General features: G+C 35.9%; 1 protein-coding gene across 7 annotated transcripts in view; it reads right to left on the bottom strand.

Annotated features, from left to right (window-relative positions):
* NRP1 (neuropilin 1) overlaps positions 1-17,621 on the bottom strand; it is a 181,944-nt gene that overhangs the window by 24,420 nt on the left and 139,903 nt on the right. For 5 of the 7 annotated variants that reach the window (XM_071221245.1, XM_045183686.3, XM_053922495.2 and 2 more), the window contains one exon: positions 3,869-3,973. In XM_071221245.1, coding sequence (XP_071077346.1) covers positions 3,869-3,973 — 105 coding nt within the window. The remainder of the gene's footprint in view (positions 1-3,868; positions 3,974-17,621) is intronic. The other 2 variants (XM_053922497.2, XM_053922496.2) reach the window with 1 other exon arrangement.

Here is a 17,621-nt window from a genome sequence, read left to right on the forward strand (position 1 = left end):
CACACTCAAAAACATGGAGACTGAATAGCACGCTATTAAACAATGAATGGGTCAAGAACGAGATCAGGGAAGAAATCAAAAACTTTCTGGAAAGAAATGAAAATGAACTCACAACAACCCAAAACCTATGGGACACAGCAAAGGCAGTCCTGAGAGAGAAGTTCATAATATTACAGGCTTACCTTAAAAAGATAGAAACATTGCAAACAAACAACCTAATCCTATGCCTACATGAACTGGAGGAACAACAACAAAGACAGCCCAGAGCAAGTAGAAGGAAAGAAATAACCAAGATCAGAGTGGAGTTAAATGACATAGAGACCAAAAGCACAATTCTAAGGATGAATGAATCTAGGAGCTGGTTCTTTGAAAGATAAGCAAAATCGACAAGCCTTATGTAGGCTCATCAAGAAAAAAAGAGAGAGGACCCAAATAAACACAATTAGAAATGAAAGAGGAGAGATTAAAACTGATACCACAGAAATACAAAGGATTGTAAGAAATTACTACAAAGAACTGTATGCCAAGAAATTTGAAAGCTTAGGTGAAATGGACACATTTCTAGAAAAACATAATCTTCCAAAACTGAATGAAGAAGAAGCAGAAAGCTGAAAAGACCAATAACAGCAGATGAAATTGAAGCAGTAATCAAAAAGCTTCCAACACACAAAGGCCTTGGACCAGACCATTTCACAGGAGAATTCTACAAAGCATTTAAAGAAGAGCTAACCCCTATACTTCACAGACTACTCCAAAAAATCCAAAATTAAAGAAGATTCCCAAACTCTTTTTATGAAGGCAGCAGCATCCTAATTCCAAAAACACATAAAGACACAAAAAAGAAAGAAAACTTCAAGCTAATATCGCTGATGAACATACACACTAAAATTCTCAACAAAGTATTGGCAAAGAGCATCCAGCAATACATTAAAAAGGTCATACACCATGACCAAGTGGGATTCACCCCAGGGATGAAAGGATGGTACATATTCGCAAGTCAATAAACATAATACATCACGTAAACAACAGCAAAGACAAAAGTCACATGATCATATCAATAGATGCGGAAACAGCATTTGATAAGGTACAGCACCCATTTATGATAAAAACACTCAGCAAAGTGGGAATAGAGGGAGCATTCCTCAACATAATAAAGGCCATATATGAGAGACCTATAATCAACACTGCATTCAAGGGGCAAAATCTAAAAGCTTTGCCACTAAGATCAGGAACGAGAAAAGGATGCCCACTTTCATCACTCCTATTCAACATAGTATTGGAAATCTTAGCAACAGCAATCAGACAAGAAAAAGAAACAAAAGGCATCCAAATTGGAAAGGAGGAAATGAAACTGTCATTGTTTGCAGATGACGTGATAGTGTACATGGAAAATCCCTTAGACTCCACTAAAAAACTACTTGACCTAATAAATGAATTTGGCAAAATAGCTGGATACAAAGTCAACACTAAGAAATTAAAGGCATTGCTGTATAGCAACAATGAAAAAGCAGTAACAGAAATAGGAAAAAATCTCATTTGATATAGCAACAAGAAAAATAATGTACCTAGGAATAAACTTACCGAAGGAGGTAAAAGACCTGTCCTCAGAAAACTACACAACACTGAAGAAAGAAATTAAGGAAGACACAAACAAATGGAAGCATGTACCATGCTCAACACTGGAAGAATTAACATCATCAAAATGGCTATACTACCCAAAGCAATTTATAGATTCAATGCAATCCCTATTAGAGTACCCATGACATATTTCACAGATATAGAACAAACATTACAGAAATCCATATGGAACCATAAACGACCCTGAATAGCTGCAGCAATTTTGAGAAAGAAGAACAAAGCAGGAGGGATCACAATACCTGATATCAAACTGTATTACAAGGCCACTCTAATCAAAACAGCCTGGTACTGTCAGAAAAACAGGCACATAGACCCATGGAACAGAACAGAGAGCCCAGAAATAAACTCAAATCTTTACAGTCAATTAATATTTGACAAAGGAGGCAGGAGCATAAAATGGAGCAAAACCAGCCTCTTCAACAAATGGTGTTGGGAGATCTGGACAGCTACATGCAAAAAAATGAAACTCGATCACCAACCTACGCCATACACAAATAAATTCGAGATGGATAAAGGACTTAAATATAAGTCATAACACCACAAAAGTCCTAGAGGAAAACATTGGCAGGAAAATCTCAGACATTCCATGCAACAAAATCCTCAAAGACACGTCCCCTAAAGCAAGGGACATAAAGGAAAGAATAAACAGATGGGACCTCATCAAAATAAAAAGCTTCTGCATGGCTAAAGAAAACAGCATTAAAATAAAAAGAGAACCAACCATATGGGAAAACATATTTGCTAATGATACCTCAGACAAGGGCCTGATATCCAATATATATAAGGTACTCACACAACTGCACTCCAGGAAGACAAACAACCCAATTAAAAAATGGGCAAAGGACTTGAACAGACACTTCTCCAAGGAAGACATACAGAGAGCCCAGAGACATATGAAAAGATGCTCAGCATCACTAGCCATCAGGGAGATGCAAATTAAAACCACAGTGAGGTACCATCTCACACCAGTTTGTCAGAGTGGCCAACATAAACAAATCCAAAAACAAATGTTGGAGAGGATGCGGAGAAAAGGGAACCCTAGTACATTGTTGGTGGGAATGCAGACTGGTGAGGCCACTGTGGAAAACAGTATGGAATTTCCTCAGAAAACTAAAAATGGAACTGCCCTTTGACCCAGCAATTCCGCTGCTGGGATTATACCCTAAGAACCCTGAAATACCAATCCAAAAGAACCTACGCATCCCAAATTTCATAGCAGCACAATTCACAATAGCCAAGTACTGGAAGCAATCTAAGTGCCCATCAGCAAATGAGTGGATCCAAAAACCATGGTACCCTTACCCAATGGAATTCTACACAGCAGAGAGAAAGAAGGATCTTATATCCTTTTCAATAGCCTGGATGGAACTGGAAAGCATTATGCTAAGTGAAATAAGCCAGACAGTGAGGGACAAATACCATATGATCTCACCTTTACTGGAACATAATCAATAGAAGAAAAAAGCAAATGAAATAGAACCAGAGACATTGAAGTTAAGAACAATCTAACAATAGCCATGGGGGAGTGGGGAGGGGACAGTGGGGTGAGGGGATTACAGGAACTACTATAAAGGACACATGGACAAAATCAAGGGGGAGGGTGGAGGTGGGGGAGGGAGGGGTGTTCGGCTGGGGTGGGGTGAAGAGATGGGGAGAAAGGGCATACAACTGTAACTGAATAACAATAAAAATAAAAAAAATAAGATAAAATGAAATATAAAATTTAAAAAATGAAAACAAAAAAATCCTAATTTAAAAGATGCATTTCAAATATAAGCCTAATTTCATCAATTAGTTAAATGATGCTCTCAAAATATTTTATCCTCACTAGAAAATAGCAATAAACATTCCAAAGTGTGGTTTTGTAATTAATTTGTTATGGGTGGTGTGGTGGTACTGAAGATGAGGTGAAGATCCAGCACTTTTAACCATGCAGAAATTCTTACGCTATTAAGATAGTCCTAGTGTTGGCTCTGAAAATGGCTAAACATTATCATTTCAAATGACCATGGCTATTAACAACAAATTGTTTATACAGACCACATGGAGAAACAGGATGTGTGCCTCTGGCAAGCCTGCCTCTGCTGGGGCAGCCCTGCCATCACCCTGATGACCACCAACACGAGGAGATATGCAACCATGAATAGGCATTAATTAGCTGCTCTTGACAACGGCACACAATGGCATGAACTGAAATGGCACAGCAATGGGATGAAGATGGTTTCTGCACCTGTGAGCTGGAAGTCATCACCTGTTCCACTGTGGCAGTTGGCCTGGTCGTCATCACATTCATCCAGCAGGTTCCCATTGGGAGTGGTTGGTCCAGATGTAGGTGCTGAAAAAAAAATCCAAGGATTATTATCTCTCCCCTGAAATGTATTCTCAAGCCTCTGGCTGTTGAATCTGCTAACACTTTTGAAGAAAACTCTGCTCTGTTGCAAGAATGCCAGGAACATGGTTGACCTCTTTCAGGAGCTAAATAGACTTGGAATTTGGAGAATCCACTGGGGACTGTTTTGTTTGGGTGTTTGATCTATATTTGCCAAATAGAGTTGACTGCCTTAGCATTTTTCTACATTGTTATCTACATAAACATAATTTTTCTAAAAAGTTTTAAATTATCATGGTTATTGATTCATGACCCTGTAGTTGAGAAATTTGATTGTAGAGATATTGCATGAACTGTTTTTCTCCTCGTTTTCAAGGTGCTAGAGAACCCACTTATCATGAATTCTATTATATTCTTAGTACTTACTAAGTTTTCTTAGTTCACATTACAAGTTTTCCTCCCAAAGATAATCCCAACACATTCACTTTTAGTACAATATTGTCCTTTTTTTTCTTTAAAGACTGACCCTCTCCAGATCAGGTGTCTGAGAGGACTTGTCTTAGATATCCTGGGGTCATTTTACCTAAACTCCCAGAGGACTGAATTCCACTGCCAGCAGGGATTCTCATATGTGAGTTTGTGGATGAAAGGTATTTGACATTAATCAAAGACTGCTTTTGATCTTTAAATTAAGTTTGGTCTATTTTTTTTCAGCTTGTTACTCATTTTTGCAATCTGTTTAATGTTTTACAGTTTTGGGCATTGCATTTCACTTTATGAGACTGAAAATAATGTACACTTCTCTTGATGATTGAGAACCAGACAAGTGTGGGGGTCTGTTCTCTAATAGCTTATGGCCAGTAGTAGTAATGTCTGGTAACTGCTGCTTTCTCAATAAAAATTTGACATTGTAATTGTGCTTAGATACTGAGCAGAATTATGACAAATGTAGAAATGTAGCTAGTTTCAACTTTCTCAACTCCCCCAAAGCACACACTAATAATCACTAGGAAATTAGCATATACAGATATTGTGTACACTATTTAGAAATACAGTCTATATTTTGTAAGATGCATGTACAAATATTCCAGGCTCTACTTACATTTTTCAATTTTAATTTTTATATTTTTCAATTACAGTCAACGTGCAATATTATCTTAGTTTTAAGTACAAGATATACAGCATAGTGGTTAGACATTTATGTAACTTAGAAAGTGATCACCATGAAGTGTAGTGCCCACCTGGCACCATACATACTTATTATGATATTGATTATATTCCTTATGCTGTACTTTTATAGCCTCATGACTATTTTGTAAGCGGCAATTTGTGTATCTTAAACTCTTCACCTTTTTTACCTAGCCCTTAACCCCAGCTCACATATGTTAACCATTAGTTTGTTCTCTGTATCTATGAGTCTCTCTATTTTGTTTGTTCATTTATTTTTTTTTAGATTCCACATATATGTAAAATCATATGGTGTTTGTCTTTTTATCTGACTTTTTTTCACTTAGCATAGTATACTCTATGTATGTCCATGTAGTTGTAAATGGTAGTATTTCATTAGTATTTCATTCCTTTTTATGACTAATAATATTCATATATATATTCATATCTATCTATCTATATCTATATCTATATCTATACCACAGCTCCTTTATCTACTCATCTACTGATGGACATTTAGGTTGCTTCCATATCTTGGCTATTACCAATAACACTGCAGTATCATAGAGATGCAAAAATACTTTTAACTTTGTGTTATGGATTTCTTCAGATAAATACCCAGAAGTGGAATTGTTGAGTCATAAGGTAGTTTTATTTTTATTTTTTGAAGAATATCCATATGTTTTAAATAGTGGCTGTACCAATTTGCAATCCCATCAATAGTGCGAGGCTCCTATTTTTTCCACATCCTGGCCAACACTTGTTTGTTCTTTTATGGATGACAGTCATTCTGACAGGTATGAGCTGGTATCTCACTGTGATTTTAATTTGCATCTATCCGACAATTAATGACATTGGGCATCATTTCATATGTCTACTGGCCATCTCCATGTCCTCTTAGATCCTCTGCTCATTTTTTAAAAATAAATGAAGCCCATTTTATTATTTCAAGTAATAATGATAAAAAAAATTCATCCCAGCTGTTGCATTTTAAGAAATGAAAATACCCTGTTTTTTAATTGGATTGTTTGTTTGTTTTTGGTGTTAATTTGTATTTCTTTATAAATTTTGGATATTAAGCCTTCATCTAGTGTATCTTGGCAATTATCTTTTCCCATTCAGTAGGTGATCTTTTGTTTTGTTGACGGTTCCTTTGTTGTGCAAAAATTTTGTAATTTGGTGTAGTCCCATTTGTTTATTTTTTCATTTGTTTCCCTTGCCTGAAGAAATATATCCAAAAAATATTGTAAAGAGCAACGTCAAAAAGTTGACTGCTTATGTTTTATCCTAGGAGTTTTATGGTTTTGGGTCTTGTATTTGCCTTTAATCATTTTAAGTTTATTTTTGCATATGGTGTAAAAAAGTGGTCTAGTTCACTTTTGTCCATATTCTGTCCAGCTATCCCAATGCCATTAGTTGAATAGACTGTCTTTAGCCCATTTTATGTTCTTGCCTCCTTTGCTAAATATTAATTAACTGTAGAAGTATGGGTTTATTTCTAGGCTTTCCATTCTGTTCCAATGATCTATGTGTCTGTTTTCATGCCAGTAGCATGCTGTTTTGATTACTATGGCCTTGTAGTATATTTTGATATCAAGTAGTGTGACGCCTCTAACTCCATTCTTTGTCAATATTGTTGTGGCTATTAAAAAGTTCTTTTGGAAGCCAAGATGGAGGCATAGGTAGACACACTGTGCCTTCTTGCACAACCAAAAGGACAACAATGTAAAAACAAAAAACAACCAGAACTGACAGAAAATCGAACAGCACAGAAGTCCAAGGAGATAAGGAAGAAACATTCATCCAGACCGGTAGGAGGGGCGGAGAAGGGCAGCCAGGGTGGACGGGACTTGTGACAACGCTGCTGGACCCAGAGACTGGCGGATTGTGGGACAAACGCGGCAGGCAGTGCAACTGCTAGCAGACCCTGCGGCCCCACATTTGCGTATAGATAAGACCACACAACCCAGGGCTCCAGTTCTGGGAAATAAAGCCTCAAACCTCTGATTGAAAACACCCGTGGGGGTTGAGGAGCCAGCAGGAGAAACTCCCAGCCTCACAGGAGAGGTCGTTGGAGAGACCCACAGGGGCCTAGAGCATGCACAAGCCCGCCCACTCGGGAATCAGCACCAGAGGGGCCCAGTTTGATTGTGGGTAGCAGAGGGAGTGACTGAAATCCGGTGGAGAGTGGAGCAGGTGCCATTGCTCCCTCTCAGCCCCTCCCCCACGTACAGCATCACAGCGCTGCAACCAGCGTTACCCCACCCTGGTGAACACCTAAGGCTCCGTCCGCCCATTTACTTAACAGGTGCACCAAGACCAAAAAAAAAAAAAAAAAAAAAAAAAAAAGCCCAAATGAAAGAACAGGTCAAAGCCCCAGAAATAATTCAACTAAGCAGTGAACAGATAGCCAACCTACCAGATGCACAGTTCAAAACACTGGTAATCAGGAAGCTAACAGAATTGGTTGAATTTGATCGCAAACTAGATGAAAAAATGAAGGCTATGCTAAGAGAAACAAAGAAAAATGTACAGGGAACCAATAGTGATGCGAAGGAAACTGGGACTCAAATCAATGGTGTGGACCAGAAGGAAGAAAGAAACATCCAACCAGAAAAGAATGAAGAAACAAGAATTCGGAAAAATGAGGAGAGGCTTAGGAACCTCCAGGACATCTTGAAACGTTCCAACATCCGAATTATAGGGGTGCCAGAAGGAGAAGAGGAAGAACAAAAAATTGAAAACTTATTTGAACAAATAATGAAGGAGAACTTCCCCAGTCTGGCCAAGCAAATAGACTTCCAGGAAGTCCAGGAAGCTCAGAGAGTCCCAAAGAAGCTGGACCCAAGAAGGAACACAACAAGGCACATCATAATTACATTACCCAAGATGAAAAATAAGGAGAGAATCTTAGAAGCAGCAAGAGAAAAGGAGACAGTTCCCTAGAAAGGAGTTCCCATAAGACTGTCAGCTGATTTCTCAAAACAGACCTTACTGGCAAGAAGGGGCTGGCAAGAAGTATTCAAAGTCATGAATGGCAAGGGCCTACATCCAAGTTTACTGTATCCAGCAAAGGTATCATTTAGAATGGAAGGGCAGATAAAGTGCTTCTCAGATAAGGTCAAGTTAAAGGAGTTCATCATCACCAAGCCCTTATTATATGTAATGTTAAAGGGATTTATCTAAGAAAAAGAAGATCAAAAATATGAACAGTAAAAATGACAGCAAACTGACAGTTATTAACAACCACATGTAAAACAAAAACAAAAGCAAACTAAGCAAACGACTAGAACAGGAACAGAACCACAGAAATGGAGATCACATGGAGGATTATCAACAGGGGAGTGGGAGGGGGAGAGAGGGGGAAAAAGTACAGAGAATAAATAGCATAAATGGTAGGTACAAAATAGATAGGGGGAGGGTAAGAATACTATAGGAAATGTAGAAGCCAAAGAACTTATAAGTATGACCCATGGACATGAACTATTAGGGGAATGTGGGAGGGAGAGGATGGGCAGCATGGAGTGGAGTGAAGGGGGGGAAATGGGACAACTGTAATAGCATAATCGATAAATATATTTAAAAAATTATATTAACTCACATGCATAGGTATAAGCACTTTTCTTTATGTGTGTGATATTTCACAATAAAGAAATGTTAAAAAAATTCTTTATTTTTCCATATAAATTTTAGAATTATTTGTCTTAGTTCTGTGAAAAATTCCATTGGTATTTTGAAAGGAATTGCAATTGAATCTATAGATTGCTTTGGGTAGAATGAATATTTTAACAATATTAATTCTTCTTATGCATGACCTGGTGCATGCTGACATTTATCTGTATCTTCTTATGATTTTTCCAGTACAGGTCTTTTATCTCCTTGATAAAATTTATTCCTAGGTATTTTATTTTTTTGATGAAATTGTACATGGGATTGTTTTCTCAATTTCTCTTTTTGATAGTTTGTTATTAGTGTATAAAAATTCAACAAACTTCTTAATATTAATTTTGTATCCTGCCATATCACTGATTTCATTTATCAGTTCTAACAGTTTTTAGGTAGAATCTTTAGGATTCTCTGTATACAGTATCATGTCATCTAAAAATAATGACAATTTTACATCTTTCTTTAAAAATTGGATGCCTTTTATTTTTTTTATGTCTGATTACTGTGGCTAGGACTTTCAATACTATGTTGAATAAAAGTGGTGAAAGGGAACATCCTTGCCTTGTTCCTGATCTTAAGAAAAATGCTTTTAGGTTTTCCTTGTTGAGTGTAATGCTAGCTATGGATTTGTCAAATATAGCCTTTATTATGTTGAGGTGCCTTCCCTCTACTCCTACTTTGTGGAGAGGTTTTTTTTTTAAGTCATAAATGGATGCTGGATTTTGTCAAATGCTTTTTCTGCAGTTATTGATATGATCATATGATTTTTATCCTTTATTTTTAAGTGGTGTATCATGTTAATTGACTTGTGAATATTGAATTAAACTTATATCCCAGGAATAAATCCCACTTGATCTTGGTGTATGCTCTTTTCAAAGTATTGATGAATTAAGTTTGCTAAAATTTTGTTGAATATTTTTGGATTTATGTTGATCAAGGATAATTTTCCTTTCTTGTAATTAATTGTCAGGGTTTGAAATCAGACTAATGTTGGCCTTATACAATGATCTGAGAGTCTTCACCCTTTTGAATTTATTGGGATAGTTTGAGAAGGATATGTTCATTTTTCTTTGAATATTTGGCAAAATTCATATGTGAAGTCATCCAGTCCAACACTCTAGTTTGTTGGGAATTTTTGATTACTGATTTGACATGTTCAAATTTTCTGTTACTTCTTGATTTATTGTAGGAACAGGGTTATCTTTCTAGGCATTTATCCATTTCTTCCAGATTGTCCAATATGTTGGCATATAGTTTGTACTATTTTTGTATATCCTTTGCATTTCTTTGGTATCAGTTGTTATTTCTCCTCTTTTATTTTTTATTTTGTTTATTTGGGTCCTTTCTCATGGGTTTTTTCTTCATGAGTCTGGTTAAAGTTTTATCAATTTAGCTTTTCAAAGAACCAGCTCTTGGTTTTATTGATCTTTTGAAATATTTTTTATACTTTATGGTGTCTACTTCTACTCTAATCTTTGTTATTTCCTTTCTTCTACCAACTATGGATTTGTTTGCTGTTCTTTGTTGATTCCTTTAGGTGTGAGGTTAGATAGTTAATTTGAAGTCTTCCTTGTTTCTTGAGGTGGGCCTGTGTTGTTATGAATTTCCCTCTTAGGACTGTTTTCTCCATGCCCCATATATTTTGGGCCTATGTTTTCATTTTCATTTGTCTCAAAGTATCTTTTTTTAAAGATGGCTAAATATAATATATTTTATTTTTTTATTGTTGTTCATTTAGAGTTGTCCCAATTTTTCCCCCATTGCTCTCCCCTGCCCCACCCACACCCCATCCCCACAATCAATGCCCACCCTGTTGTGCATGTCCATGGGTCCTCCTGCCTTGATCTCATTGTTAACTCACTCATTGTTTGGTAGCATATTACTTAGCCTCCATATGATAGTGTGATTTTCATTTTTTTCTTGTAATTGATTTCTAGTTTCATACCATTGTGGTTGAAGAAAGTGTTTGATATGATTTCAATCTCCTTAAATTTTTGGGACTTGTTTTGGGGCCAAATATTTGGTTTATCTTATAAATTGTTCCATGTGCAGTAGAAAAGATTGTATATTTGGGTGCTTTGGGGTAAAATGTTCTATATATATCAATGAGATCCATCTGGTTTACAAAGTCCTTTATGGCTACTGTTTCTGTGTTGATTGTTTTGTCTAGAAGATCTATCCATTGATGTCAATGGGGTGGTAAAGTCTCCTATAATTACTGTATTATTGTTGATCTCTCTCTTTAGTTTGTCAATATTTGCTTTATGTATATAGGCACTCCAATATTTTGGTGCCTAAGTGTTTACAAGAGTTTTATTCTTTTACTGGATTGATCCCTTTATCATTATAAAATGCCCAATTTTATCTTCTTCAATAGCCTGTGTTTTAAAGTCTATTTTGTGTGATATAATTATTGCAACCCAAGCTTTTTGTTTTCTTTTCCATTTGCATGAAATATCTTTTTCCATTCTCCTATTACTTTTAGTCAGTGTGTGTTTTGATTTGAAGAGGGTCTGTTGTAAACCGTACATGCAGGGGGTAGACAAAAGTAAGCTTACAGTTGTGAGTCTACAAACACAGAGTTGACTCTTATATTATAATTTATTAATTATTGTATTGCTTATTTGTATTACAACAACTACGTCTGCCCACCCCTATATATGGCTCTTGTATTCTTATACATTCAGCTACCTTAAGTTTTTTGGTTGGAGCATATAATCCATTTACATTTAAAGTGATGATCAATAGGTATGGAGTTATTGCCATTTTATTCATATTTATGTTCTTTTTAAAATTTTTCTTTTGAAAGAGTCCCTTTAACATTTCTTGTAACACTGGTTTTGTGGTGATGAAATCCTTAAGCTTTTTATTATCTGGGAATGTCTTTATCTCTCCTTAAATTTTATTTTTATTAAAAAAATTTTTATTGAATTTATTTGAGTGACAATGGTTAATAAATTTATGTTTCAAGTGTATAGTTCTATAATACACCACCTGTACATTGTTATTATGTGTTCATGACCCAAAGTCAAGTCTCCTTCATCACCATTTATCACCCTTTACTCTCTTTTACCTCCCCCATCTCCCTTTCCCTCTAGTCTTCATACTGTTGTCCGTGTCTCTAAATTTTTCTCCTTAATCCCTTCAATTGTTTTCACCCAGCCTCCTAACCCCCTCCTCCATCTGACAGTTGTCAGTCTCTTTTTTGTATCCCTGTATCTATGGGTCTGTTCCTATTTTGTTTGCTAGTTTATTTTGTTCATTAGATTATACAAAATGAGTGAAATCATGTGGTATTTGTCTTTCTCTGATTGGCTTATTTTGCTTACCATAATATTCTCCAGATCCATCAGTACTACTGCAAAAGGCAAGATATCTTTCTTTTTTAAGCCCAAGTAGTATTCCACTGTGTAAAAGTAGCACAGCTTTTGTATCCATTCATCTGTTGATGGGCACATGAGCTACTTCCAAATCCTGGCTATTGTAAGTACCAGTGCCATAAACATAGGAGTGCATACGAATATATTCTTTCAAATTACTGCTTTGGGTTTCTTTGGATACATGCCCAGAAGTGATAATGTTGGGGTATAAGGCAGTTCCATTTTTAATTATTTGAGGGAATTTCATACTGTTTTCTACAGTGGCTGCACCTACCAACAGTGCACTAGGGTTCCCTTTTCTCCACATCCTCACCAACACTTGTTGTATTTTGATTTTATGATGACAGCCATTCTGACAGGTCTGAGGCAACATATCATTGTGGTTTTAATTTGCATTTCTCTGATGATTATTGACATTGAGCACCTTTTTATATGTCTATTGGCCATCTGTATGTCCTATTTGGAAAAGTGTCTATTTAGGTCCTTTGCCCATTTTTAAATTGTTTTTTTGTTTTTTCGGTGTTGAGTTTTGTAAGTTCTTCATAGATTTTGGATATTAACCCTTTATCAGATATATCAGTGTTCTCACATTCAGTTCATTCTCTTTTCATTTTTGTTGATGGTTTTTCCTTTGTTATGTAAAAACTTTTTAGTTTGATGTACTTCCATTTGTTTATTTTTTTTCTTTTGTTTCCCTTGCCCAAGAAGGTCTACCAGTAAAAATATTGGTGTGAGAACTGTGAGAAATTTTATGCCTGTGTTTCTTCTAGGATCTTTATGGTTTACAGTCTTTAATTCATTTTGAATTTATTCTTGTTTATGGTATAAGAAGGTGGTCTATTTTTTTGCATGTATATGTCTATTTCTTTGCATGTATACATCTAATTTCCCCAACAGCTTTCATTGAATAGATTGTCTTTACTCCATTGTATGTTTTGGACTCCTTTGTCAATATTAATAAAGTCATGATTCTCTATTTGTTCCATTAATATATGTGTCTGTTTTTTCCAGTACCATGCTATTTTGATTACTATGGCCTTATAATATACTTTGATATCAAATAGTGTGATTCCTCCAACATCGTTCTTGACAATCATTTTGTCAAGATTGCTGTGACTGTTCTGGATCTTTTGTCATTCCACATACATTTTTTTTGAAACATTTGTTCTAGTTCTATGAAATATGCCATTGGTATCTTGATAGGAAATATATTGAATTTATAGACTGATTTAAGGTAGTATTGACATTTTAATGGTGTTATTTCTTTCTATCCCTGAACATGGGATATGCTCCCACTTATGTATATTTTCTTCAATTCCTTTCCTCAATGTCTTATAATTTTCTGAATATGGGTCAGTAACATCCTCAGTTAAATTTATTCCTAGGTATTTTATTTTGTGTGTGTGTGTGTGTAAAATTGTGTATAGCTTTGGTTTTTTAGTTTCCCTTTCTGATAATTCATTATTGGTGAATAAAAATGCAACTGACTTGTGCATATTTATTTTGTATCCTGATTCTTCACTGAATTTATTAATCAGTTTTAGTAGTTTTTGGTGACTTTTTAGCATTCTCTGTATATGGTATCATGTCATCTGCAAATAATGAAGGTTTTACTTCTTTCTTTCCAATTTGGATGCCTTTTATTTCTTCTTGTCTGATTGCTGTGGCTAGGACTTTCTGTATTATGTTGAATAAGAGTAGTGAAAGTGAACATCTCTGTCTTGTTCATGATCTTAAGGAAAATGCTTTTAGTGCTTTCCTGTTGAGTATAATGTTGGCTGTGGGTTTGTCATATATGGCCTTTATTATGTTGAGGTATGTTCCCTCTATACCCACTTTGCTGAGAGGTTTTATCATGAGTAGGTGGTGGATTTTGTCAAATGCTTTTTCTGCATCTATTGATATGATCCTGTGGGTTTTATTCTTAATTTTATTTGGTATATCAACATTTATTGTTTTGCAAGTACTATACCAACATTGCATATCCACAATAAATCCCACTTGATCTTGGTGCATGATCTTTTTAATGTATAGTTGGATCCTGTTTGCTGATATTTTGTTGAGGATTTTAACATCTATGTTTATCAGGGTTATTGGCCTATAATTTTCTTTCTTTGTAGTGTTTTTTATGGATTTAGATGTTGGATTATGCTGGCCTTATAAAATGAGCTTGGGAACATCACCTCCTCTTGAAATGTTTGGAATAGTTTGAGAAGTATAGGTGTTAGTTCTTCTTTGAATGTTTTGTAAAATTCACCTGTGAAGGCCTCTGGTCCAGGACTTTTGTTTGGTGGGAGATTTTTGATAAGTGATTAAATTTAATTAGTTGTAATCAGTTATTCATATTTTGTTTTTTTCTTGATTCAGTTTTGAAGATTTTTATGTTTCTAGGTATTTATCCACTTCATCCAGATTGTCCAATTTAGTGGCATATAGTTGTTTATGGTATTTTCTTACAATCATTTGTATTTCTGTGGTGTCAGTTGTTACTTTTCCTCTTTTATTTCTGATTTCATTTATTTGGGTCATCTCTCTTTTTGTCTTGATAAGTCTGGTTTAAGGTTTTCCAATCTTGTTTAACTTTTCAAAGAATCAGCTGTTGGTTTTATCAATCTTTTGTAATTTTTTTAGACTTTGTTTTTTGCTGCTCTAATATTTATTTTCTTTCTTCTCACTTTAGGTTTTGTTTGTTGTTCTTCTTCTAGTTCCACTAAGTGTAAAGTTAGATTTTTTTTTTTTTTTGAGATTTACTCTGTTTCTTGAGGTAGGCTTGCATTGCTATGAATTTCCCTCTTAGGACTGCTTTTACGTGTCCCATGGATATTGAGTTGTATGTTTGTTTTCATTTGTTTCAATGTATCTTTTGATTTGTTTCTTAATCTCATTCTTAACCCATTCATTGTTTAGTAACATGTTATTTAGCCTCCATGTGTTTGTGTATTTTTCAGTTTTGTTCTTGTGATTAATTTCTTGTTTCATACCATATAGTCAGAAGAAATGCCTAATATGATTTCTGTGTTCTTAAATTTATTGAGATTTGTTTTGTGTCCTAACATGTGGCCTATCTTAGAAAATGTTCCATGTGCACTTGAAAATAATGTATATTCTGCTATTTTTGTGTGAAATGATCTGAGGATATCAATTAAGTCTTTTTGATCTAGTGTGTCATTTAAATCTGCTGTTTCCTTGATGATTTTCTGTTTGGAAGATCTATCAATTGATGTCAATAGGGTGTTAAAATCCCCTGCTATGATTTTATTAATGTTGATTTCTCCCTTTATGTCCATCAAGATTTGCTTTACACATTTAGGTGCTCCTATGTTGGGTGCATAAATGTTTACAAGGGGTATAGCCTCTTGTTTGATTCATCCTTTTACTATGTAGTATCATTCTTTGTCTCTTTCTATAGCCTTTGTTTGAAGGTCTATTTTGTCTGATATAAGTATTTCTACACCAGCTTTGTGGAAAATTTCCATCCCTCTACTTTAATTCTGCATGTATATTTCATTCTGTAGTGGGTCCCTTGGAGGCAGCATACATATTGGTCTTGTTTTCTTATCCATGCATCTACCCAATGTCTTTTGACTGTAACATTTAAATTATTTATATTTGAAGTGATTATTGATAGGTATGTACTTATTGCCATTTTATTCTTTATGACTATATTCCTCTGTTTTTCTTCTTTGTAAAGAACACCTTTAACATTTCTTGCAGTACTGGTTTGGTGGTAATGAATTCCTTTAGCTTTCTGTTGTCAAGAAAAGTTCTTTATTTCTCCTTCAATTTTAAATGATAGCCTTTCTGGGTAGAGCAGTCTTGTTTGTAGTTTCTTGATTTTCATCAATTTAAATATTTCATGCCAATCCTTTCTGGTCTGAAGTGTTTCTGTTCAGAAATCAGCTGACGGTCTATGGGAGCTCCTTGTAGGTAACTAACTGTCTTTCTCTTGAGGTATTTAACATTCTGTTTTTGTCTTTAACCTTTGCCATTTTAATTATGATGTGGTGTGACCCTCTCTGGATCCATCTTGTTTGGGACTTGTGTGTCTTTTTCCTTCACCAGGTCAGGGAAGTTTTCAGGCGTTATATACTTAAATAGGTTCTTGATCCTTAGCTCTCTCTCTTCTCCTTCTAGTACACCTATAAAATGGGTATTGTTATACTTAATGTTGTCTCAAAAGTCCCTAAAAGAACTTTTAAAAAGTTCTTTTTTCTCTTTGCTGCTCTGATTGGGTGTTTTCTCCTACCTGTCTTCCAATTCACTGATTTAATACCCTGATTCATCCAACTTACGGTTTATTCCTTCTAATGTATTCTTTATTTGAGATATTGTGTTCTTCATTTGTGACTGGTTATTTTTCATGGGTTCCATGTCATTTTTCATGCTGTTACAGTTCTCAGTAAGTTCTTGGAAGTTCTCACTAAGTTCCTTGTGTATCCTTATAACCATATTTTTTAACTCTATATCTGGTAAACTGCTTGCCTGCATTTTTTTCTTGAAATTTGTCCTGTTCTTTCATTTGGGGCATGTTTCTTTGTCTCACCATTTTGGCTGCCTCTTTGTGTTTGTTTCTGTATATTAGGTAGATCTTTTATGTCTTCCAGTCTTGGTAGAGTGGGCTTATGCAGTAGGTGTGCTGTGAGACTCAGTGGCACAGTCTCCCTGATCACCTGAGCTAGGAGTTCAGGAATGTCCTTTGTATGGGTTATGTTGGCCCTTCTGTTGTTACTGAGTCTTGATTCCTACTGATCCATTTGTGCATGAGGTCAACACTTAGGCTGGATGACTGTGTGGATCTACCCTGACCACTGTGTATGAAGTACTATGCTGGTGCTGACCACATGAAGTGCAATTTGTATCAGCAGGGTCTGTTGCCTGCCAATACCCCTCTTGGGATATGCCACTTGTGAAGCTAATTGGATCCTTCTCTGATGCTGTCTGAAGCTTGCCATTGGGTATATTAGTTCTGTGGCCATTTAGGAGCAGTTCTGATGCTGGTCAATGTCAGATGCTGCTTATGACTAGTGCTGAGCAACCTGTTTGGAACTACAAGGTGATCCACAATTTGTGGCTACCTCTGTTGGGCCTTGGGTGCAGGCAGGTGCACACCAACACCAACTTCTAACAGTACCGAGCCTAGGATCAGGTCAGCAGAAGGCGCAAGTCACCTCCAAATCCTCCTCTGCCTGACTTCACCTGCCTAAGCTCAGTCACTGAAATAGTCACTGGCAGTATTTGAGTTCCATGAGGTACTTTCTCAGTGAGTAGTGTTCAACACAGATATAGCTTTAAACTCGGTGCCAGTGCTGGGTCTGATGCCACTCACCAAAAGTCACAGGGTAACCTGCTGGGTGCCCACAGACCTTTGTGTTATGGTGGGGTGTCAGGGAGTCATCAGGGTGAAGCCAGGAGACTTTAGGAGGCCCGAGGAGACCAAGGTT

The sequence above is a fragment of the Desmodus rotundus genome, chromosome 4 (genome assembly GCF_022682495.2).
Source record: "Desmodus rotundus isolate HL8 chromosome 4, HLdesRot8A.1, whole genome shotgun sequence".
Taxonomy (NCBI): domain Eukaryota; kingdom Metazoa; phylum Chordata; class Mammalia; order Chiroptera; family Phyllostomidae; genus Desmodus; species Desmodus rotundus.